This window comes from Brachyhypopomus gauderio, chromosome 2, assembly GCF_052324685.1.
Source record: "Brachyhypopomus gauderio isolate BG-103 chromosome 2, BGAUD_0.2, whole genome shotgun sequence".
Lineage (NCBI taxonomy): Eukaryota > Metazoa > Chordata > Actinopteri > Gymnotiformes > Hypopomidae > Brachyhypopomus > Brachyhypopomus gauderio.
In genome coordinates, this window is record NC_135212.1 from 39,970,988 (window position 1) to 39,997,240 (window position 26,253).

General features: G+C 43.8%; 1 protein-coding gene across 2 annotated transcripts; it reads right to left on the reverse strand.

Annotated features, from left to right (window-relative positions):
- nsfa (N-ethylmaleimide-sensitive factor a) lies at window positions 1-26,145 on the reverse strand. 2 transcript variants are annotated; one of them, XM_076995918.1, is made up of 22 exons: window positions 26,029-26,145; window positions 16,073-16,158; window positions 13,589-13,688; window positions 13,303-13,342; window positions 13,010-13,176; window positions 12,529-12,636; window positions 12,059-12,134; window positions 11,829-11,984; window positions 10,816-11,015; window positions 9,323-9,488; window positions 8,825-8,899; window positions 8,504-8,691; window positions 7,763-7,858; window positions 7,327-7,483; window positions 7,071-7,204; window positions 6,127-6,193; window positions 5,943-6,022; window positions 5,617-5,751; window positions 5,365-5,478; window positions 2,613-2,668; window positions 2,385-2,455; window positions 1-1,079 (listed from the first exon to the last, which is right to left on the reverse strand). In XM_076995918.1, exons 1-21 carry the CDS (start codon window positions 26,038-26,040, stop codon window positions 2,425-2,427), a joined length of 2,244 nt encoding a protein of 747 aa, XP_076852033.1. In that variant the 5' UTR covers window positions 26,041-26,145; the 3' UTR covers window positions 1-1,079; window positions 2,385-2,424. The 2 variants fall into 2 exon arrangements, with proteins under 2 accessions (XP_076852033.1, XP_076852034.1); XM_076995919.1 differs by lacking the exon at window positions 2,385-2,455.
- Window positions 26,146-26,253: the final 108 nt, after the last annotated feature.

Consider the following 26,253-nt stretch of genomic DNA (forward strand, 5'->3'; position numbering starts at 1 on the left):
ATCGTGTGGCTGTTGTTTTATTGCAGCATCTTTCATTCCAATATGCATCTTTAATAGTCATGACATAACAAAAAGCTCTGAACATCAAGCATTAATCACTGAATCAGTTGGGTGGGTTCAACAACAAGCAAAAATAAACCTAGATAATCTTAGTAAACAATATCTATACACACTACACACCAAACACATCGTCACAAGTCCATTCACTCAAAATATGAACTCACACCAACACACAAATGTTCAAAGAAGACAAAAGGGATGTAAATAAATCTGTTGTGCCTCCTGGTAGTGTTATTTAAAGGTTTCATATACCATTCTTATTCACAAAAGTACTGGATTCTTTAACACTGGTCTCAGTACACACATACACAAAGCAGACTGAACAGGTGAACTACACATCAAGCTGTAAGCCATAAACTGAAAATACATTAAAATGAAATCAGTGGTAATAATGTGCATTGGTGTGTGTGGTGTGGGAATATTGACAGTGATACTGGATTAAGACTAATAGTACATGAGGAATCGCAAAGAAGATCCCAAAGGCAACACTGTCATCATCGTGTTACCACAACACAAGCAGGTGTGAAAGAGTGGTCTGGAAAAGTAAAGAAATCACACACACACACACACACACACACACACACACACACACACACACACACTGCACTGCTCACCTGCACTCCACACACACCAACACGGTATTTCTTACCTAGATGCTGCATGATATCATGATATATAAGTTATATATAAGTTATATATGAGTATGATATGTATATTACCAGACAGTACACATATAATACAGTTTTTTTTTTTGTCTCACTCTGAATGATTTTGTACATCTTCACAGCTCTGGGTTGTTACTTCACTGTTACATATGGTGTAGAGAAACAGCACAAGACGCTACTGGGACTGTGAGTAATATTGCAGTGGAGCAGGAGCAGCCGGTGTGCCTGGTCCTCCTGCTGCACTCGGCTGGTAAGGTGGTCGCGGTTGCTATGGAACATGCAGAATGTGTAAAATGGTCCAGTGGGCAAGAGGCCCCTCCCCTCAGTTCTTGCTACTGGTAGAAACCGCGATCACTGGAAGGAGAGGGGGAAGAAAAGAGAGAGAGGAAGAGAGATGGAGAGAGAGAGCGGAGGAAGGTAAATGGTTTGAACAGCGTGTTCGGGTCGTGTGTTTGTGTGTGTTCACCTGACCTGCCTTCACCGAGGCCACTCTTGGTCCCTGAAGGCAAGGTAAAACAGGCTCTACACACACACACACTCGGGAACATGCAGCTTTGGGTGCATTCCCCTGAAACTGCATGTCCAGAAAACCCAACACAAGCTTGTTTGCAATTACACTGACAACACCGGTGAAAAAATAGTTGGCAAAAAAAAAGAAAAAGAGGTTTTTGTTTGTTTGCATCTCGGACACCTAGCATGTGGGTTCTTACCTCTTTAAAAACCCCGTTGTGGTAGAATGTTCCAGCTATTTAACATCTAAGGGGTTTCCCGCGCTGTTGGCAACCCCTGTTCTGATAGTCCTGTTCTGCTGTGCTCTTGCACTAATCAACTCAATTTGGGTGTTTCTGGTGACAGCCAAAAACAAATTGCCCCTTGTCCAGGAAGACATTCTTTACAGACGTTTCTTTGGTTGTTACTCAAGTAGTCTACACTTTAGATATCAACATCATGTGGTTCACTTTTATTCATAAAAGCCAGACAGTTCACCAGTAACAGGCAGTCCTGTTAAATAAAGTAAATATAAATAGGACTTTTGAAGTCTTATTTTTACTGCAAAATTGCATAATTTATTAGCACCTCTAAACAGACAAATGTCAGTTTGTTTTTGTCTGTTGTAACTGTGACAGGTATGTTAAGTTTTCATTTTGGTAAGTAAGTATTTTGGTATTTCAGCAGATTCCTGTCTCCCACTCAAATCACCACTGGGCATGTTTGATATGGTAAACCAGAGTCGGTGTCATTCATAATTAATTTGATATGATAAACCAGAGCTAGCGTCATTCATCATACATTCTATGTGCTGACTGCATGCATGTTCCTATACAGCGCTGAATAAGGGCCATTATCGTTTCAGTTTGTGGACAATAACACCTAATAGGAAAGTGCAGCTGGTTGCTACAGAATTCTATAGACAGAAGCCAACTAGTACAGAATTATTTAAACTTCTACATATTTCTATAGACTCCTACAGAATTCTACAGACTCCTACAGACTGAAACAAGTTGCTATATACTTCTGTAGACCACTACAAATATCTGCAATTCATAGGCACACTAGATTGAGGGCTCTGTCTGTCATGTCTTAATAACAGATTATGTGCTGTAAGGCTGATCACCATGGCTTTGTTCAGGGAATCTCCTCTAATATTACTGCACTCACCTACTGTCACCAGCACTCACTGGTAATGCACACGGTGGTCTTAAACCAGGATACGATTGTTCTCATCCATCCTGATAGTCATGAAATTAAAAATAAAAAGTGTATTTAATATGCATTTAACTTGCTTTTGATCCCATTCCAGTTGGAAGTGTGCACTGGCAGTGGTGCCAGCATTACGGGTCTGTGATGGCATTGTCGGATGGCAAGTAAGAAGATGGCCAAACTTACGCTCCCTCGTCCCGGAGCAGAGAGAGGAACTTGGTGACGCGGTACTCCTGATCCATCTGCAGAGAGACAAGCAGCATCATCACACTGTTGCCATGGTGCTCCAGATGTGTGCTATGTAATCACACTAGGCTGCTGGGTGTGTGGATGTGTGTGTGTCTGTGTGTGTGTCTTGTTTCCCTGGTTCATGAGTTTTGTTTTTATTCAGTGCAAGTTCAGTAGTTATGTGCTGAGAAGTACATATGACTGTTGATGTTACAAAGAAATTACATTCACACCCCCAAAGGTAGATGAGAGTCACTATACAGTGGAGGAAATAATGATTCAATCATTCATTCATTCATTTTGTAAGTTTGCCCACTGACAAAAAATTTACATTTTATAATTTTAATGTTAGGTTCATTTTAACAGTGAGAGATGGAAAATCGAAAAGAAAATACAGAAAATCAAACTGAAGAAAATACATAAACTGATTTGCATTTCATTGTGTGAAATAAGTATTTGATCCCCTATCAAAACAGGGTGCTTGGTGGCAAAACCCTTGTTGTTACAGGGGTGAGATGTTTCTTGTAGTCATCTCTCAATCATTAAGATTTAGATGCTGTCGCTTGGCTCGAAGCTTCGGCTCCCTCCACAGGTTTTCTATGGGATAACAGTCTGGAGACTGACTAGGCCACTATGACCTTCATGTGCTTCTTCCTGAACCACTCCCTTGTTGCCTCGGCTGTATGTTGTGGGTCATTGCCGTGCTGGAAGATCCATCCATGACCCATTTTCAATGTCCTGGAGGGAAGGAGGATTTCACTCAGTCCATCAGCCTCGTCCATCCTCCCACTGACACAGTGATGTGTCTTGTTCCCTTAGCTGAGAAACACCCCAAAAGCATAATGTTTCCACCTCCATTCCTGATGGTGGGGATGGTATTCTTGGGGTCATAGTCAGCATTTCTCTTCCACGGCACCTTCTCCCAAGCACTCTCTGAATCGATCAGGTTTTCACAGGCAAACTTCTGACCGGCTTGCACATGTGCCTTCTTGAGCTGGGGGACCTTGCAGGATTTTAATCCATTAGGGCGTGTGGATCCCAGCTGCCTGGAGATAATAAACAAGCTCTTCCTGTGTAGTTGTAGGCTGATTTCTCTTTCTTTTGATCACTGATACCCAGTGTTGGGAACGTTACTTTAAAAAAGTAATTAGTTATAGTTACTCACTACTTGTTCAAAAAAGTAACTGAGTTAGTAACTGAATTACTCTATAATAAAAAAGTAACTCGTTACCAGGGAAAGTAACTATTTGCGTTACAGTTAAAAAAAAGGTTATATGCCAATGAATAAGGATGTTTTTGAAAAAGCAGTTTTTACAGTCAGTTGAAATGAGTAGATCAGATCAGAAAGGTGTTTAACTTTTGATATTTATTGCACATCCACAGACCAGTGCAGGATAAAATCCTTTAAAATCCCAAATCTTTGTAAAAGTAAAAAAAAAAGCAAAAGTAAACAGTTACACTATATAAAAGTGCATTTACATCTATCAAATTAAATTAAATTCTCTCAACCTGAGACAACTGGTTTGTTCACAACAGAAGTAAACAACAATAAAACCTCTATTCTTAATTAAATAAATCAAATACCCAGTCTGGTAGACATTCAGGAACTTCCAAGTATTTTCTTAAATAATGTTTATATCGCCTTGAAAATGCTAAATTTTCTTCGGCTTGCACCTGACGCCATTTCGGTCTCTTCTCCGTTTGTATGTGTCACTCGCGTGCTTCGGCGCGCGTGTAAAAACACTGGCTCTGATTGGCAATCATAACGCTGCCTTAGCCAATCGCTTACTGAATTGTTAAGTTAAACAGGTGTACAACTGTGACCTATCGAGATCTGTTACTCCTCACTAGTCTGGGCAGCGGTCCGCTCGCATTACTGTTAGTATATCAATATATAGTAACGCACCACTTTTATTGACCAGTAACGTAAACGGCGTTGTAACGACAGGAAAAGTAACTAATTATATTATCCCGTTACTGACAAAATGACGCCGTTACCTAACGCCGTTATTTGCAACACTGCTGATACCCCACCAGGTATTTATCTTTCGTGGAGCCCCAGAACACGAGATTGACTGATGGTCATTTTGTGTTTCTTCCATTTTCAAACAGTTGTCTCCTCATCCAACTTCTTGACAATGGTTTTGTAGCCGTTTCAGCCTTGTTTCAGGCCGTTTCAGCCTCAGAAGTCTACAATTTCGTTCCTGACATCCTTAGACAGCTATTTGGTTTTGCCCATGGTGTAGAGGTTGGAGTTTGATTCGGTGGACTGGTGTTTTTTATACAGGTGACAAATTGAGAAATGTGTCCTTATTGGGTTGATGAGTTGAAATTAGGAGCATCTAAATGGTCCAAGTGAGGCAGAACTCTTAATGGTTGGTATGTAATCAAATACTTATTTCACTTTAAAAATTTGCAAATCAATTCATGTATTTTCTATAATAGAATATTAAAAGGAATATCCAGAAAATTACATCTCTCACCATTAAAATTATAGACTGTTAATTTCTTTGTCAGTGAGCAAACTTACAAAATCAGTGAGGGATCAAATAATTATTTCCTCCACTGTACATGTTGAAGTGTTTAACCAGACATTTGTTATAACAGCACCTGGGCTTCAAAGGCTTCCCCTGGCTTTAGAGCTGTTTGTTTCACTCTGTGTCTGATATGTTGTCTGTATTTCACTGTTATCAGATACAGAGCAGCTCACCTGCAGAGACATTTCAATAAGCATGAGCAGCTTCTTGATGCCGATCCACACCCTCTTCCCCTTCACCTGCTGGGCGATGGTGGCCCTCTCAGCATCGGTGAAGCTCCCCAGCAGCTGTGAAACAACACACACACACACACATCAGCTGCAAGGTCAACCAGGAGATAAAAGGCACAAACTTAACGTGCATGAGTGGAGGGCAGATTGGGGGAGGCGCCAGCTGAGAGGAGGTGTTCTGATTCTGGGCTTTACCTCCAGAGCTTCTACCAGGTGCTCTCCACTCGAGATGTTCGGAATGTGGATGGTGGTGCTGAAGGCGTCCAACATCTCCATCTCTTGAAGCACATCCTTACGGCTGGTGGTGGCGATGATGAGGAGTTTACGGCCCTGTACGTACACACACACACACACACACACACACACACACACACACCTTGTTAAGTGCTTGTATGAGATGTTATTGCTGTATAAATTATTCCCAGTCAGACAGTTGTACTGTATGGGCTCTTTACACCTGCACTAAGGGAAGCAACACACACAAAACAGACACTATAGCAAACCCCACTGTATGAACATACTTGAGGAGGAGCCTTCTTCAGGAGAACTAGCAGCGCTTGTAGAACAAGGTTTGAGAAGCGAGGTCCGATTGGCACATAATCTGAGGATCACAGGGATCATCATCATCATCATCATCATCATCATGGGAAATATGACAACCACGTATTCATTTGGTGAAACAAACATGGAGTGTAGGGAGCTCACCAAGCAGCCTCTCAATATCGTCCACCACCACACAGCTCAGCTGAGACTTGTACGCGTCATCGAAGATCTGCATGGAGAGATGAACAGATTCACAGCACACAACAGAGAGCCTCCTCCACTTCAGTACAAAGGTCACTGTAACGCGGTGGGTATGGTGACGTAACCACCGTGTGAATAAACTGAGAGGCGGACCCAAGTGCTGGCTCGAACTGGCACAAAAAGCTGTGATGTAAGTAGTGAGTGCGAGAGTAAAGCACACACACACGCACAGTGGCAAAAACACCAACACAAAATAAAAAATTCAACGCGCAAAATGAAACTCAACTGTAGACAAAAACAAAACAACAAAAACAACGCGGAAAACTCAACGCATACACAGCAAAACTCACCCGTAGAGAGAGGGGAGAAAAATAACAAAGGCAACTCAAAAGATGCGGAAAGAACTCGTCGCGTAAATCGAAAGCAAGAACGCCAGGGGAAGTATCTGGCTGCCGGCAAAAACGCTGCAACATAACAAAAGCTTCCCAAAATAAATGAATAACGGATAGGAAGTGAAACAGATGGAGGAAAACTTGAGATAGGCCAGGTAGCGGCACAGGAGATAGTAACTCGAATATGTGATAGGATTTGCAAGAGAAACATAAAGAGAGAGAAAGGTGGCAAGACACCTTACTACACAGCGCAATGGCAGAGAAAGCAGAGAAGGGCTGAAGTCGCACCAGCATGACCAAAACGAATCAGCAATGATCCGTCTCCACAAGCTTCCTTAAGAAGCCATGGCAACAGGTGAAACGGATCATTGCTGATTGCGTCGATTCAGTCTAGAACTGACTCAGGTGCCTCTTGTGGAGTTAGAAGGCGTGGCATCCGAGCCTGCCCTGACAGTCACATATCCACAGGAGGTGAAGATGTGAAGGAGTGATACAGTACGGATTGCCACCCACCTTCTTGATGGCCTGGCACTTGGAGATTTCAGAATGGCCAATCATCTTGTCAGGAGAGCAGATCTTGATGAATGGGAACTGGGAATCTTCTGCAATCTTGGCTGCCAAAGCGGTTTTTCCGCTGTGTGGAGGCCCTGAAGCAAAAATCAAACACAAATTTGCATAAAACAAAATTCTACAATATTCTGCAATATTTATAACTTCTTCGTAAATGAAAGATCTTTATTAGTTATGTGGGATGTCAATTTCGGTTGACCTTCCAGGAGTACCGCCACCAAGGGGGTGCGGTCGCTGTTCTTGGTCTGCTGGACAAGCAGCTCCCCGTCATCCAGCACCCGGGTCACCGCATCCCCCCACTTAATAATGCCGTTCATTATGTAGTTGGCGTAGTCCTCCTGATTGGTCCCGAAAGCCTGACGGAGAGTAGAACGAAGGTCAGAAAAAAATACTGGAAACATGATGCAGTTCTGCTACTCTGATGGTGAAGAAGTATGAGAAAGTCATTATATTGGAGTGTAATGAAATCTCACTAGCAGCTTTCCCAAAGCAGCAAAACATACATTTACAGATTTACACAGATGGCACAATGGGAAGCAAAAATCTAAATTATAATCTGTCCAGGTTAAAAATGGAACGGACCAAAACCAAACCCAAAGCAGATTTGATTGAGAGCATGAGATGTTGCTACATACAGGTTTGATGTCGTTGTTGAGCGAACCCATGAAGTCTCCTCTGGTGACCTGGAGCTTCTCGGCTTTCTCCAGGTCCACCTCCACTGTGGCTGTAGCCTGAGACACACAGCAGCTCCACGTTTGGTAACACAAACACTCACAACCTTGACACACTTCTGATTCACTTGTTACACATACTTCATAAAAGACATTATGAGAGAGAGCATGGTCGAAGGAGGCAAGCATATTCTATGTATGTATGTATTCTATGTATTCTAAACAAAATAAGTCATCTAGACGAGAGATGCCCCACCGGGGTCCTGACTACCCATTGCCCTATAGAGGTAAGGCCTAATCACAGTCTTGCACACCTAATGTAGTTATTCTCTGCCTTTGGTAGGACATTATTGTTACACCCATGTGTGATAGAACAGACCTCTGCAGGGTGGTGGATCCTCACTGCTACATCAGATCTACACATCTCCCATCATCACTTTCAGAGTGGTTTTTAAGCCGTGATAAAGAGGATAAAGTTTGCCCTGATCTCCAGCGGATCACGGCGAGCTGGGATATTTAGCCTGATCTCCAGTCGATCATGGTGAGCTGGTGCATTTGGCCTGATGTCCAGCGAATCACTGCGAGCAGGCACATTTGGCCTGATCTCAGACGGATCACGATGAGCTGGTGCATTTTGCCTGATCTCCAGTGGATCATGGTCAGCTGGTGCATTAGGCCTGATATCCACCGGATCACCTTGCTCACCTTGATGTGGCGGTTCATGGCTGTGGACTGTGCTGCGCGCACCAGCCCCTCCAGCTCTGCCCCGCTGTAGTTCTTGGTCTCGGTCGCCAGCTCCTTCAGGTCCACGTCAACAGCCAGCAGGTTGAACTCGCGCATCTTAGCTGTGTGGATGCTCAGGATCTGGACACGTCCTTTCTCATCCGGCAAGCCTGTGATGAAGACAGCACGAGATAGCGTGTGAAAAGGAATATTTAATGAATAAACAAATCATAGTTTATTCATAGTTTTTCCATGTTTGCTATCGTATGATAATATGGATGAGCATCAGATCTGAAATCTTACCAATCTCCATTTTCACTTCAAATCTGCCAGGTCTCATCAAAGCATCGTCTATCAGATCTGGCCTGTTGGTCATACCTGAACAAGAATGCCATACAGTGATTACAGTGATGGTCAGTGCTGTGCAGTGTCATACAGTGATGTTCAGTGCTGTGTAGTGTCATACAGTGACGTTCAGTGCCGTGCAGTGTCATACAGTGATGTTCAGTGCTGTGTAGTGTCATACAGTGACGTTCAGTGCCGTGCAGTGTCATACAGTGACGTTCAGTGCCGTGCAGTGTCATACAGTGATGTTCAGTGCTGTGTAGTGTCATACCGTGACATTCAGTGCTGTGTAGTGTCATACAGTGACGTTCAGTGCTGTGCATTGTCATACAGTGACGTTCAGTGCCGTGCAGTGTCATACAGTGATGTTCAGTGCCGTGCAGTGTCATACAGTGATGTTCAGTGCCGTGCAGTGTCATACAGTGATGTTCATGGCAGCCCACTGCAGTGCTGTACCTATGACAAGGATGTTGTTGAGCTGCTCAACACCATCGATCTTTGACAGCAACTGGTTGACTACAGTGTCGTGCACACCGGTGCTGCTGGCTCCAGTGCCACGCTGCTTACAAATGGCGTCCAGCTCATCAAAGATAATGATGTGCAGACCACTGTTAGCACCCAGCTAATAGAAACAGAATGAAAAAGTAAAAGTTATTTTTGTGTATTGCAAGTAGAATGAATAAAGGGAGAATGAAAGCTATGTGAATTATGGGAGGCATAGTTGAGAAAGATTGAACAGGTGTGTGTATGTGGTTGAGGGTGCATAATGTGTGGTTGGGTGAATGTTTAAGGGTGAGTAAGATTGTGTGAGTTTGTTTGAGGATCAAAAGTGTGCTTTTGTGAATGTATATAAGGCTAGTATATGAGGTTGCGTTTTTGTATGTGTGAAGTTCTGCAAGTGTGTCTGAGCCTGAACAAGGAGGTGTGTGTTTGATGGTCAGGTTATTACCTTACGTGTTTGTGAGGTGAGGTTGTGCAAGGTGAGGTTGTGTGAGGTTGAGTTGTATGCAGCGAGGTTCTGTGCAGTGAGGTTGGGTTGTGTACGTGAGAGTTTGTGCGTGGTGAGGTTGTGTGAGGTTGAGTTGTATGCAGCGAGGTTCTGTGCAGTGAGGTTGGGGTGTGTACATGAGTTTGTGCGTGGTGAGGTTATGTGAGGTTGAGTTGTATGCAGCAAGGTTCTGTGCAGTGAGGTTGGGTTGTGTACGTGAGAGTTTGTGCGTGGTGAGGTTGAGTTGTATGTAGCGAGGTTCTGTGCAGTGAAGTTGGGGTGTGTACATGAGAGTTTGTGCGTGGTGAGGTTGTGTGAGGTTGAGTTGTATGCAGCGAGGTTCTGTGCAGTGAGGTTGGGGTGTGTACGTGAGTTTGTGCGTGATGAGGTTGTGTGAGGTTGAGTTGTATGCAACGAGGTTCTGTGCAGTGAGGTTGGGTTGTGTACGTGAGAGTTTGTGCGTGGTGAGGTTGAGTTATATGTAGCGAGGTTCTGTGCAGTGAGGTTGGGGTGTGTACATGGGAGTTTGTGCGTGGTGAGGTTGTGTGAGGTTGAGTTGTATGCAACGAGGTTCTGTGCAGTGAGGTTGGGGTGTGTACATGAGAGTTTGTGCGTGGTGAGGTTGTGTGAGGTTGAGTTGTATGCAACGAGGTTCTGTGCAGTGAGGTTGGGTTGTGTACGTGAGAGTTTGTGCGTGGTGAGGTTGAGTTATATGTAGCGAGGTTCTGTGCAGTGAGGTTGGGGTGTGTACATGAGAGTTTGTGCGTGGTGAGGTTGTGTGAGGTTGAGTTGTATGCAACGAGGTTCTGTGCAGTGAGGTTGGGGTGTGTACATGAGAGTTTGTGCGTGGTGAGGTTGTGTGAGGTTGAGTTGTATGCAACGAGGTTCTGTGCAGTGAGGTTGGGTTGTGTACGTGAGAGTTTGTGCGTGGTGAGGTTGTGTGAGGTTGGGTTCCTCTCACCCTCTTCTGTTCATCCTCAGCATCTGCAAACAGCTTCCTGATGTTGGCCTCTGACTCGCCCACGTACTTGTTGAGAATCTCGGGGCCGTTAACAATCTTTGGCTCACGAGCATTTAGCATCTTTCCGATCTGCCTGGCCATGAGAGTCTTACCACAGCCAGGTGGCCCAAAGAGCAGGATCCCCTTCACATGCTTACAACCTGCAGGTTGTGAAACCCGTCAGAGTGTCACACAAACCCACTTGGAAACAGAACTTCTTCTAACTGAACTGAAACTTGTGCACAAACATTTTCATACTCTTACTGTGAAGACCTACTGCATTTTGGTAGATTCTTATACCTATACCACGTCAGATTTATGAGAACTGAATTACATAGTCCAGAGTCTTTGAAAGCTAAGAACACGCACTCCGGTCCACCTGTGGTCCACTCCAGGATGGCATAAGGAAACAAGCTGAATGTCAATGTGGAAGACCTGCACTGCAGCTGGGGAAGCTGCCCCGGACACGGGCCATCCAACAACACGCACCGTTAACGGAATTGAGCAAAGTACTAATCGAAGATTCATTGATCCCTGCACATAATGTCTGCTGCCAGTGCAGCCACACTTATTCAGCACTTTGTGTCTGGGGTTCAGCAGACGAACAACATCAACACTCCAATTGCTGTCATGGCTGTGTGCAAATTCTTCAGTTAGAAATCGGATAGCAGAGTAAAAACATCAAATGAGAAGTCTAAATTTGATTAAACAACAAGGGCAAGTTATATATTTATTGTATCTACTTCACTCAAAGTAATCAGACAGATGAAGCCAGTTAGTCAACATTAAGTTACTTAACATTAAGACGGGGGGGGGGGGGGGGGGGGGGGGGGCAGCTATTCCTTACGATAAATTTGTAAAATTTCTGAATACCAATTGGTAAATGAGGCAAGTTTCTTCAAATGGTTAATTCAACAAGTTCACAAGTGGTACACACATGGTGTGTGAGGCGTGTTAAGTGTGAAGGTGCTCACCCATCTGCTCCACGATGTCTGGAGGGAAGACTCGAGAGGCGAAGGCCCTGCGGAAGATGTCGGAGAACTCCTTGTCCAGACCACCGATCCCCATGCGCTCAAAGTTCCAGTCGGGGTTAATAATGGTCTGACGTGCCTCTTTGGTTTTGGCCTTACCTGACGAACCAAGATGGTTCCATTAGAGAACTGTATTCTTTTTTATGTCATGAAGCAAAATAGATTACACTCACCAACTAAAGTAAGAGAAGAACTCTCTGCCTTTTCAAAGATCACTTGACTGTTTCCCACCAACAGCCCGATCTCGATCTGCAGGGGGTGGGCGGGGCATCAGTTAAAGACAAACAAATAAATGGTCCAAGTGGGGTTTGTTCTAACAAGGGTTCGAATCATGGGTTTTCCCATGAGATCCCAACCATACACCCCAGTGCTTTGTGAATGGAGATTCTAACCATACACCCCAGTGCTTTGTGAATGGAGATTCTAACCATACACCCCAGTGCTGGGTTAATAGAGATCTCAACCATACACCCCAGTGCTGGGTGAATGGAGATCTCAACCATACATCCCAGTGCTGGGTGAATGGAGATCTCAACCATACATCCCAGTGCTGGGTGAATGGAGATCTCAACCATACATCCCAGTGCTAGGTGAATGCTAATAACGGCAAACACTTTCAATGGCTGCAGAAGTGAAGGAAAACCTTTTGCTTCTTGCCCGATGCTGGCTCTCCTTTCAGAATGCTGGGGTCCATCGCCTCCATGTCCTTAACCACCAGGCCAAAGAGCTTGTCACAGAAACTGAAGACCAGCTGTAAAACAACAAAGCCAGGTGAAGAGCACATGACCCACCAGCACCACCTCCATCACCAACCATGTCTCTGGTGCTGTCTGCATCTCTTTGTGGTTGTTCTTTCACCAATCAAATTCCTGTGTTCATTTGGTGAATACAGTGACTGTGATTTTGGTGTACACACTGCATCCAGGATGCCAAAGCACTACTGTGTCCAGCACTACTGTGTCCATTAGTGTGCTGACTTCATGATCAACATTTTAGTGAAATCAATGGTTTCTTCTTAAAAATCATTTGGAAACCATTACCTGCTGGAGCATTTGAGTGTGAAACATGCATTAATTTGCTGTAAAAGGAAAAAAAGTCATATTGAAAGTTTCATTTGTGCTGACCTGTTGTCCCACAGAGAAGGCCTGGTTGTTGAACTGCTGGATGAACTCACTGGCCATCTTGTCAGAGTCGTAAGGACTAGAGTCAGTGCTCTTCTTCTGAAGGAAATCTATTTCGATCGTCATGGCACCAATGCACTGCTTTGACTTATCAAAGTTGTAGTTGGACACTAATGGGAGGAAGAACAACCATTTTCATTGGGAAATGTGTAGAGAGCAAATGTACTGACAGTGGTTCACATATCTACATAGAAGTAGACACATTATATCAGACCCTTTAAGATAATTCCACATACCTTCAACTTCTTGACCAATAGACAGGCCAGCCCATTTTCTCTTTGAGAGGGAAAGGTGGTATAAACAAGTCAGGAAAGTCTTTACAGTCTAATCAGACAATTATAATCAGACAGTTCAGCTGTTATGCCCCATGCAGACCACACCCACTCTTCAGCTGATTTTGGGGATCATATGTGGATAGACATCTCTATGCTGTAGTTCTGGACTGCTTTTTGATGACTTGTTCAAACCTGTAATTTTAGTAGCTTACCCAAGTCTTCATGTCATGAGTGAGCAGAGACTCACCTGTGGCAGACTGAATGCGATGGTTCCTGCTGCCACCGTGTGGTGACTCTTTACTGTAAACACAAACTTATGGGTGGGCGTGGTCTTGATAGTCACATGCCTGTAAGGGGGTGAGACCAACAGGTCACAAAGACTGGTGAGGTCAGGTGATTAAGGGTATCGCTCACACACAAGCTTACATATATAGGAGAGGACTGGAGGGGACAGAAGAGGACAGGAGGGGACAGAATAAAAACAAGATGTACTGGAACTAGTCCATTAAGGTCAAGAGGAAGACTTTGTAGTGAGTGGAAAATAATGTCAGCGTAAACTGAATAAACTGAAATGTGCAAATCAAATTGTAGAACAGTACGCAGTTCAGGGTAAAAGAGAATAATCCATAACACTGTTGCAGCACAAGGGTATCCTCTGTAATTCACACCATGTTAGAACTGAAGGGACTGCAGAATAAAATAATCTCAGATTAACATGGGATTACTGTGTGTGTGACGACAACATGCCAAGCGTTATTTTGATCCTCCATAAAATGTCAACAAGGAGTATTTCAAATCTGTTACAAAAACAAATTCATTCATTTGCAAGAATAGACAACAAAAAATAGAATAGAATACACATAAGAAAAAATAGTTACATTTTAGTTGTATATACACATACACAGACATGCACATACACAGTGTTTGTGTATGTTATTTGTGTATGTTATTTGTGTATGTTATTTGTGTTTGTGTGAGAGTGTCTGTGCCTGTGTGCCTGTGTGTGTGTGTGTGTGTGTGTGTGTGTGTGTGTGTGTGTGTGTGTGTGTGTGTGTGTGTGTGTGTGTGTGTGTTTTCTAGGACAGAAGGCAGCATGGGAAGGAGACTGCGGCTGCCTGATTCAGCATTCCAAGAACACTTTAACCCTCTCACACACACCCACACTTTCTCTCTGACCCACACCCACACACACTCTCTCTCTCTCACACACACACCCACACTCTCTCTCTGACCCACATACACACACACACACACACACACACACTTTCTCTCTGACCCACACCCACACACACTCTCTCTCTCTCACACACACACCCACACTCTCTCTCTGACCCACACCCACACACACACACACACACACACACATTCTCTCTGACCCACACCTTCTCTCTCTCTCTCTCTCTCTCTCTCTCTCTCTCTCTGGCCCATACACACTTTCTCCCTCTCTCTCTCTCTCTCTCTCTCTCTCTCTCTCACACACACAGACACACACACACACACACACACACAAACAAACACACACTCTCTCTCTCTCTTTCTCTCACACACACTCTATCTCACACACACTAATATGAAACACTGATTTTATATTTATTATTACACAGGGATCACTGGCATTACCTTCACATGACTTACCCCTTGTATTACTAAAATATAGTATCATATCAAAATATCATTCCCACTGGCAATCACAAATCCCCTTTGACCACAACAGAGTCTGCTCTGGCTCTGCTGCGGGTCCACTTGTCTTTAGAACCCACATCCTTCTTTTAGGCCATCATCTAATTTGTCCCAAAGCTCTAATATATAAATATTCGGATTGACATTGAACATTTGACATCATCTGAAATGGCAGAACCCTCTATTCTCTCAGCTGGGCTGCTTTCCTTCCAGTCCGTAACCCTGCACATGACCTCCGTAACCTAGTACATGACCTCCATAACCTAGTACATGACCTCCGTAACCCTGCACATGACCTCCGTAACCCTGCACATGACCTCCGTAAACATCCTGCTTTCATGGGTTATATGGACATTTGTTTCTCAAAACTATAGCAAAATGTATCAAACAGTACATATTTGTGGCCTTGCAAAAAAATCTAGTCCATGCCTTTAAGAGCCTTTTGTCATGATTACTGCGATTCCCTTTTCCCTGGTCTCCTTACTAAAACACTCTGGGGTTCCATCTTTACTGCGTATTACCTACATAATAGATTTTTTTCACACTAGCACACTGGTGTCCAGCACACGTGTCCATTCTTCAATGTCAGTGAGCAGAATGACATCATACATTTGTTATTTGCTAAGGCACTATATAAATAAATACTCATTTTAAGATTACTGCAACATTCAGTACATCCCCAGTAGTGATGATAATACATCCCTAGTACATCCCTAGTAAAGATGGAAATGTAAATCCAAACTAGTACATCATATAATAACTGCAGTATCTCTGTTAAAACGATTCACCTGCATGACCAACACTGACAAAGCAGCTACAGAGATCTTTGCAACACAAAATGCACTTCCCCAAAGAAAGAATGAGAATTCATTAGTGAGAATTAATGAGTAACCTGACAAATATATGACAGGTTTTCAATTAATGTTTAAGTAAATATGAGTGTTGTGTGATTGAGGGGGGTTTTAGAGAGGGTTACAGCCCTGTATGTGAGCTGTGGTCCTCTGAGGTGGTCGGGTTCTACAGTGGCCTGGTGGACAGGACAGGTACTCACTGGCCAGACTTCAGGTCCTTCTCGTTCACCACTGCGCAGTTCGTTAGGGACAGCTCATCTGTCGGGCACCGCGCTGCTTGCATCGTCTGGGGAGGAGAGAGGAGAGGAGTGATCAGGAGAGGGGGGGTAAGACAGGAGTGATGAAGAGAGAGAGAGAGAGAGAGAGAATGGGGGAAAAGAGGAGTGATGAAGAGAGAGGAAGAGAGAGAGAGAGAGGGAAGAGAGGAATGATGAAGAGAGAGGAAGAGAAAGAGTGAGGGGGGTGGGGGGTAAGGTGTGGGTTGTGAAGAAATAGGTAGGGTTTTCCAGACATTGTTGGATTTTTCTTTTTGTGTTTCTGTTGATGGGTCCGTGCAGCTTCAGCTCCAGGGATTGGTCCATCCTAATAGTCTCACAGGCGCTTCCTGTGATCGTCAGCTTATCAAATATAATGGCTCATTACTGCATGGTGAGCTGGGCTGGGTGAGGCAGATGATCATCAAAGATGACCATGATTAGGTGGAAATTATGACCACATCCTACTTCTGCACTGACAGCCTGAGCTGCCACAATGACAAGCAGAGAAACCAGCACAGAAGCACAAGTGGAAAGGTGTTTTAAGAGTAGCAGATAGCAAACCAGCCAACAGACCAAGAAAGTAACTGTTATAGGGAAATAGCTGAAAAATCTAATGTACTATACGCCCGAAAGGAAAAACAGAGCAGAGCACAGAGCAGCGAGAAGACTAGCAGGCAGTGACTCCAGCACACAGACACACAGAGCAGCCAGAAGCCTAGCAGGCAGTGTCTCCAGCACACAGACGCACAGAGCAGCCAGAAGCCTAGCAGGCAGTGTCTCCAGCACACAGACACACAGAGCAGCCAGAAGCCTAGCAGGCAGTGTCTCCAGCACACAAACACACAGAGCAGCCAGAAGCCTAGCAGGCAGTGTCTCCAGCACACAGACACACAGAGCAGCCAGAAGCCTAGCAGGCAGTGTCTCCAGCACACAGACGCACAGAGCAGCCAGAAGCCTAGCAGGCAGTGTCTCCAGCACACAAACTGACACACAGAGGTCGCATTTGGAACAGGAGGATGACTCTGCATGAGGTCTGGGGACTGAGTGAAAGGCAGATAGAAACTCAAGTGTTGAACACACTACCTGTAGTTGATTACAGTGGCATCCTTTACAGGGATATAATGCCTTCTAAAACAGTACACCAAAATAACAATGGCAGCTATTGGAGAAGTACACTGAGGGTAAATTGCCTGAAAGGAAATGCTTTGATGAAAAGTCTTCAACTTGCTTTATTATAGAGGTGAACATGCACTGCATATGATGGTGAGGGTGTTAGCAGCATGTCTGTACTGATCTCTCCAAAACACAGACATACATTTGAGAAATCATTAGCAGATGAGGTCATTGGACTTGTTTAGAAGAGGTACTAGCAAACATCCTAAACTAGGATTTAAGGTTAAGGTTAGGGTTAAGGTTAAGGTTAAGGTTGAGGTTAGAGTTAAGGTTAAGGTTAAGGTTAGGGTTAGGGTTAGGGTTAAGGTAAGGGTTAAGACTAGCGTGGATGGAAGGAGTGTGGTCTTTCTCTAAGAGTGAGATTTTCACCTTGACAGACAAGAAAAAGAATATTTGAAGTGCAGTCAAAGAATCACAGTATTGGGGATGCTGCAACATTGTGGCTCTCGACACCAAACAGGCCAGAGTTTCATACACACACCATCTAATGTCATACGTGATGTCAGTAGTACACACTCATACGAGCACAGCACACTCTGACACTGCAGGCCAATCAGAGGCCAAAACCTGGAAGGAACACGTGTGTCATCCGAACACGTGTGTCATCTGCCCATTTCTAGTACGCCCTAATTCCCTGGTACCACCGTAACTGCATCACACCCTATCACACCACGCCATGACCCTGTCACTATCCTGAATGCTAAACATATGTGTATATGTTAATGTAAGAGAGAGTGTTCGTTCACACAGACTACCTTTTCTCTCAGGCAATGTGTGTGTGTCTACTCCAGTGTGCGTGTCTATTGCAATGTGCGTGTCTACTCCGGTGTGCGTGTCTATTCCGGTGTGCATGTCTACTCCGGTGTGCATGTCTACTCCGGTGTGCATGCCTGGTGTGTGTGTGCATCTACTCTGCTTTGTGGTTTTGCACTGTGAGGAAGAAGAAGAAAAAGCCCAGCGCTCCAAAGCCCAGCGCTCCAAAGCCCAGGCGATGGCACAGTCACACATGTACTCCTCAGAGCTGCAGGTGGTTCACTATCTATGCAGATGTTTGCATGAGAGAAAAGGAAAGATACATTAATCACTCTCATTCTCAAACCCTTCGGAGACACTCTCAAACCCCTCAAACACACTCTCAGACCCTTCAAACATACTCTCAAACCCCTGCAGGAAAATTATGGAATATCTCTCTATCTCTTCATGTCAGTAAATAATTGTAACAGTATATCAATGTAATAGAATAATAGAATATAAAACTCACTGTGTAGCTGAGAATAGAAATAAAAGAAAGTAATTCTATATGACAATAATTCTCTGACAGTAATTCTGTATGTCAGTAATTCTATATGACAATAATTCTCTCGGTGGCAGTAATTCTCTATGACAGTAATGCTAAATTGCATAGTAATAGTAATTCCATATGACAGTAATTCTCTTTCTGGCAGTAGTTCTATATGACGGTAACTCTATCTGTCAGTAACTATATATGACAGTAATTCTATATGACAGTAATTCTCTCTCTGCCAGTAATTCTATATGACTAATTCTATATGGCAATAACTCTATATGACTAATTCTATATGACAGTAACTCTATATGACAGTAAATCTATACAATTGTATTTCTATATGACAATAATTCTCTCTCTGGCAGTAAAAGCATGCAGCACCTGTGCTCTATGTCTGTAAAAAAAAAAAAAAAAAAACTAACAAAATATAAAAAAATCAGTGATCCCTCTAGCAGTGAAGTAATGGCACACTCTCTGTCTGCCCATAAATAACAGCTTTCTCTCTCTCCTTCTCTCCCTAAAATAACACACTCTCCCTCTCTCTAGCAGTAAAATAACAGTACTCTCCCAGAGTTGTTGTTTTTTTACTCAAATTAATGCACTCCCTCTGGCAGTAAAGTAACAGTATTTTGTCTTTGCCAGTGCTCTCTCTCAGGTACTATAATAATGCAGTAGTCCTTCCTGAACTGGCAGTGCAATATTGCCACTGCCATCAAGCAGAGGTCAAGACGGCAGAGTGGGACTGGCCAAGGCCACCGCCCAATTAAACAGCCTCAATCACCGGACTCAACAAGGGAGGTGAACTCTGTCGAGGAAGAATACATACCTTGAAAAATATAACGACCTTGATGGCCATCGCAAGCACAAGGGAGGGGAAGAGGATGTCAGACAGAGGACTGAAAGAGCCAAAAACACAGAGAGGTGGGGGAGGTCTGGTCGAGGAGCAGGCTCACACAGCACAATGTGGGACAGTGGGTGGGGCAGCAGGTAGGACAGGGGGCGGGAAAGGGGGTGGAGTCACATGGGCACAGTAGGTTAAGAGGCTGCAGGCATCTACAAGCTTGATCTGATCAGTCACACAGAGTCAGAGTTAAAACCATCCTAACCTAACCATTAGCTGCATCTCCTGAACAGGGACAAATTTAGAACAAATTCACCAAATTTAGTACTAGACTCTTCAATTCCCAAAAGACTACAGCCCTTTATTGTTCAGAGACATATCCTAGAAATGTTATAAGGTGTGATGTGGGTTCAGAAGATATCACTTCACTGCAGTCCTGAAGAGCAGGCCAGTGGAGGTGTGCTAGTGGAGGTGTGCTAGTGGAGGTGTGCCGGTGGAGGTGTGCCGGTGGAGGTGTGCCAATGGAGGTGTGCCGGTGGAGGTGTGCCAGTGGAGGTGAGCTAATGGAGGTGTGCCGGTGGAGGTGTGCTAATGGAGGTGTGCTAATGGAGGTGTGCCGGTGGAGGTGTGCTAATGGAGGTGTGCTAGTGAAGGTGTGCCGGTGGAGGTGTGCTAATGGAGGTGTGCCGGTGGAGGTGTGCTAATGGAGGTGTGCCGGTGGAGGTGTGCTAATGGAGGTGTGCTAGTGGAGGTGTGCCAGTGGAGGTGTGCCAGTGGAGGTGTGCTAGTGGAGGTGTGCTGGTGGAGGTGTGCTAGTGGAGGTGTGCCGGTGGAGGTGTGCCGGTGGAGGTGTGCCGGTGGAGGTGTGCCAGTGAAGGTGTGCCAGTGGAGGTGTGCCAGTGGAGGTGTGCTAGTGGAGGTGTGCCAGTGGAGGTGTGCTAATGGAGGTGTGCTAGTGGAGGTGTGCTGGTGGAGGTGTGCTAGTGGAGGTGTGCTGGTGGAGGTGTGCCAGTGGAGGTGTGCCGGTGGAGTCAGCAGAATCAGGGCTGGTTCCTGCTCCTGAGAGGGTTTACACTCTACACACTAACAACAGAAACCGCAGGCAGTGTGTTCCACAGAACTACAGGTCTATCCAGTCTGAAGGTCATCATGTTGCGCAGATTCAATTTACCACAAAATTGGGTCTTTTCATGTGCTTGAGGATCAGCAAGCCTATCAAACGAAAACATGTAAGGCAGCTATTTCAGGCAACTCTGGCCTGCATATTTAATGATGCCACTCATCGAGGGAAGTGTTTACTCAGGAAAACCTCCAGGAAAAACAAACAATCAGCAATGTGGAGCCACAGCCCCGCCCTAAGCCTGCCCTAGACACGCCCTACACATGCCCTAGACACGCCCTAGCCCTCCTCCTCATGTCCATCTGTGGAAATAAAGCTCATTGCATTTTGGGTGGATACAGTGATCTGAAGAACAAAAGCTCACTGCATTTAAGGTGGATCGAGTGTACAGTACTGCAGGATAAAAGCTCACTGTAAAAGCTCACTGTATTTCTTAGAGCAGATCCAATGATCTGCATCACAAAAGTTCACTGTATTTAAGGTGGATCCTACATTTTTAGAACAAATGTTCAGTGCATTTAGGGTGGATCCAGTCTTTAAGTTGCATACACACAAGCACATATTACTCGTAGAATGTTATACAAGACATAAAAACCACAGTAGTCCCACAGTACAATCAGACATAAAAACCACAGTAGTCCCACAGTACAATCAGATATAAAGACCACAGTAGTCCCTCAGTACAATCAGACATAAAAACCACAGTAGTCCCTCAGTACAATCAGACATGGGCAGAATATTCCTCTGCTAATTTTATGGTGGACTTATATGATGCAGAATATAGTCATTGGCGAAAGATGACAACGTAGCCTACTGTAACTACAACTACAACGTTTCTCTCTAAAGACAGACACAACAAACACAGTAAATAAAGTTTTGTCCATAATCTTTCACTCTGAAACCACTTACAGATTTTATTTATTTATTTATTTATTAACCTTTAATTTAACCAGGCAAGCCAGTAAGAACAATATTCTTATTTACAATGGCGGCCTGACAAGCGCCACAGGACACTTGAGAAGAAAAGAGAAACAGAAAAAGAAAAAGAGAAGTAAAGAAGATAAAAAATTTAAGAACAATTACAAGCATCAATAAGTAATTTCTTAATGCAGTCCTTGAAGGCAGTTAATGAAATAAAAGTGTCCAATTTTAGGGTTTCTTGCAGTTTGTTCCAGTCGTTGGCAGCAGCATGTTGAAATGCAGTACAGCCTAGAGCAGTAGATGTTTTAGAAGGTTTTAGCTTAATATATGATGAAGACCTTGTGTTATATGTAGCTGAATCTATTTGCAGTAAATTACATAGATAAGGAGGTGAATGACCAAGTAGAGTTTTGTAGATAAAGGTAAACCAGTGAATTTTACGTCGAGTGAACAGAGAGGGCCAGTTAACAGATGAGTAGAGCGTACAATGATGAGTTCTAAATGGAGCGTTTGTTGCAAACCGTATGGCAGAATGATAGAGAGTGTCCAACTTATGAAGCAAGGATTTGGAAGCTGATTGATAGATAATGTCACCATAATCAAACAGAGGAAGTATAGTCATTTGAATGAGCATAAGTTTGACCGCTATAGTAAATGAAGAACGATTTCTGTATAAAAAACTGAGTTTTGCCTTAATCTTTAATTGTAACATGGAGATATGATGGGAAAATGATAGTGAACTGTCTAACCAAATGCCTAAATATTTATAAGTGTTGACCAATTCCAGAACCTTACCCTCGATGGATGAGATCTTTAGAGGAGGAGAGGATTCCATCCCTTTTCGACTAAACCACATAACTTTGGTCTTAGAGGAGTTTAGCGTTAGATTGAGGGTACAAAAAGCCTGTTGAATTTGAATAAAACTATCCTGGAGACCTTTTTCCACAGAAGCAGGGGAGGGGCCAGTGGCATACAAGATTGTGTCATCAGCATACAGGTGAATAAATGAATTTTGTGCAGCATGAAAGATGTTGTTAATGTATATAGAGAACAATGTAGGTCCTAGTATTGAGCCCTGTGGAACACCTTTAAGTACAGAGAAAGGGTGAGAAAGGCAATTATCTAGCCTAACCTGCTGTGTCCTATCAGAAAGATAATGAGAAAACCAGGCCAAAGAATGATCTGAAACTCCGACACTGACCAACCTACTTAGAAGAATGGAATGGTCTACAGAATCAAAGGCTTTAGCTAAGTCTATGAATATTGCGGCGCAATATTGTTTTGCATCTAATGCATGAGTAATATCATTAAGGACCTTCATGGTGGCAGTGACACAGCCATAGCCTGGGCGAAAACCAGATTGCATCGGACAAAGAATATTATTTTCATCGAGATACTTAGTGAGCTGCCTATTTACGAGTTTCTCTAAAACTTTAGATAAGCATGGCAGAATAGAGATAGGCCTGTACGAGTTTGGATCAGCCTGATCACCACCTTTAAAAAGAGGACGGATAATAGCTGTTTTCCAATCAGCGGGTAATTCAGATGAACAAACAGATAAGTTAAAAAGATCTGTGACAGGGGCTGCAATAAAACGAGCTGCAGAATTTAGAAAAAATGGTGCTAGCTCATCTAACCCTGGGGACTTTTTGGGGTCCAGTGCCAACAGTTCAGTTAAAACCTCACATACTGAAAAGGGCTGAATTGTAAACGTAGAACTGGGCCTGGTAAAAGAAGAAGCTGCAAAGGGAGGGGAAATAGGGAGAGAGTCCAGTAAACTATTTGTCAGCCCAGCAGAATTTAAGGGTTCATAAAACTGACCAGGATTGCTAAAATGTTGATTAAAAATATCCGCCATACGTTTTTTATCAGAGACTAAAATATCGCCAGATCTTAGTGCCGACGGCGTGCCGACTGGTTTATGTTCCAACTCTCTGACAGTTTTCCAGAACAGACGAGAATCAGAACCACAACGTTTAAATTGCTCCTTGTAATAATTAGATTTAGACTGACGCACTGCTTGTGTAGATTAGAGGACATTCCTAGGTTTCATCTGGGGGCTAAATGGCATGGTGTTCATTACAGTGTTATTGCCTCCTGCTCCAGGATTCCACCAGGCTGTCGTAACGAGCACAACAGATTATGTTGTAGTTATGACTCTGGCGCTTCAAAAACAAATACGTATAACGGAAACCAAGTGTCTGGTTCTGTTTTCAGCGTCACTCTGTTGTCTATTGTCTACAGCTTGACAAGATGTGAGATTATGGGGTTTAGATTTTTGGAATGTTATAAGATGCCTTATATTATATCTTTATGTCACATGAAGCACTTACAAATGCATTTTACACAAATCTCATCATAATATCAATACAATATGACTTACACTCAGGCACAAATCACTTTATTACTGGGCCAGTGCATGATCATACCTGACCAATAGTGTCTGTCCTGGTTTGTCAGTTATTCATTTCCCTATAAACTTCAACACACCCACCTGTGGGACATGACTTGCAATCTATACTTGAGTACTACTGACCTTTTACATTAGTGTCAGTGAATTTACAACTGAAGTTGTTGCTAGGATGAACATGACTGACTTTAATCAGATGTGATAGCACCACAGAGAAGAATGTTGTTCGCAGACAGAAATGAAACCTCTGTAAAGAACTTAAATGGCTCATTAGAAAATTCCATAATGAAGCGAGTCTCCACTCTCTGATTGGTTACCCACAAAAATGCATTTGTAGGTCATTACATCACTTCCATTGTAAAACAGCATAGAAAAACTCCAAAGATATTAGTCTACGTATCACATAATGCTGCTTGTTTATGAGAAGAAGAGAGTAAAGGAGTCGCTGACTGTATCATGTCTGGGACCGTGTTACTGTTCAAATATAGCTGCTCCTAGGATTAGTGATTACACACACACACACACACACACACACACACACACACACAACTTCTCATTCGGACACATCATTGACCTGCACTCTGCAAATTACACAACCAGCTCTGCAGGAAAATGTGGTGTTGTGTGAATATGTGTGTGTACTACACCAAGTTCAAGTGTTCAAATAAGCAACAAAGTGAGACACCTGCGCTCTTAGACTGGATCTCAGTGCCTGGACTGGATCACTCTCAGACTGGATCTCAGTGTGTCCTGACAGTCAGCGGAGGTGTTCTGAGAGTGAGCATGCCAGGGTGTCTTGATGTGCCCAGATGATCCTAGTTGCGTTTGGCAGTGTTGTGTGGCCTGGTGTCTCAGGTGAGACAGCCTGCAGGTAGTTCTAGGCAGTGGAAGCATGACGGAGCCATGCAGCTCCTCCGGTGGCTTAGAACAGCAGGGGGCGCCACAGCCTGAGAGCACTTGGCCTACTCCCAAACATAAGTAGAGAGACACAGTCCAACGCGTCTGTGGGCTGTACCGGACACGCAGGATCTTAGTACTCAATGTGTCTGCAGCATTCATAGATTCTGCGATTTGTCCCAATCGAGAGTCTTATGAGCCAATTCAGTCTCACCACTGTGTGTAAGCGTGCACATTCAAGCCTTTTTATTTCCCGAAACAGCTTCGTACAGGGTGCAACTACTCTTCACAATATTAAATATACATTGTAGTGCCGCTTTTGTCTTGATGATATCTGTACCAGAAACGATTTTGCAGTGAGATTCATTTCCCTGATAAGTACGGAGGCTGGTATAGTTGCGGCACAGTGTGGTGCTTACGATGTCCGTCATTATTTGGCTAATGTCGTTGATGTTGTCAGACGTTTCGCTCCTACGGTTATTATAGCGGCCATTCGCTCATACTTTAACCTTACCAATCTATATACAAAAAAATAATTAACAAACGGGCAGAATTTTGTGTACAGTGAGCATCACCCTATGTATCCATGTTGAGTCGTTGGCAAGAAACGTTCATGTACGTTCAGTAACGTTCACATGTGTTAAATGAAACCCAAAGGTTCTCAGTCGCTGTTGTGCTGTGAAAACACGGCGTTTTGCTGCAGGACTGTTATCAAAGCAGCACTAGGCTGAATGGATCACCTTGCGCTTAACTAAGGAGGTTAAAGCTTCAGCTCAGCTGACAGTCAGATGCGCTTAATACTTCAACAACGCAGTAATTGTATTTAAAATGAGTTGCATCCTTTAGGGTGTATATTACTGAAGATAACTGGTGTGTTGCTTTTACCAAACCTGAGACTGAATAAATGTCTGTCGGGGTATTACCAGTTATCAACAGCGTATCCTTTTTTACATGTGGACATTACACAGAATAAAAACATACATCACCGTGGCAAATATTTGATGTGCCGTAAAGCCAGTTGACATACTACACTGCAGCGGCGTTTTTACTGTAGCCGTTTTTTTTCTTGGATAGGTACAACTGACAAGATGGCACGACCAGTTCAGATGGTTTGCGCATTTAAAAAAACCTACTGTTGAAAGCAGGCTCTAAATAGAGGATTTAAGATAGGAATATAGCATCTCCACATTTTTGACAAGCGGGTGTACGGAGCCATGACAGAATATATAACATTAGGAGTATCTCTTACCCGGGCCGCCATCTTTGCCTACGGTGACGCTCCTCAAGCTATGCAGATCAGAGGCTCAGAAGCAGCACCTACGAAGTGGACAGCGACTCTGGGACGCGCTGCGCATGAGCACAACTGCGCTGGAGCCACAGGGAGGTTGACATGGCAGCATGGGGCCATTCGCTATGCGCAACTCAAATATTACTCAAAAATGAATAAATAAATACAACGAGTATATAATCCCTA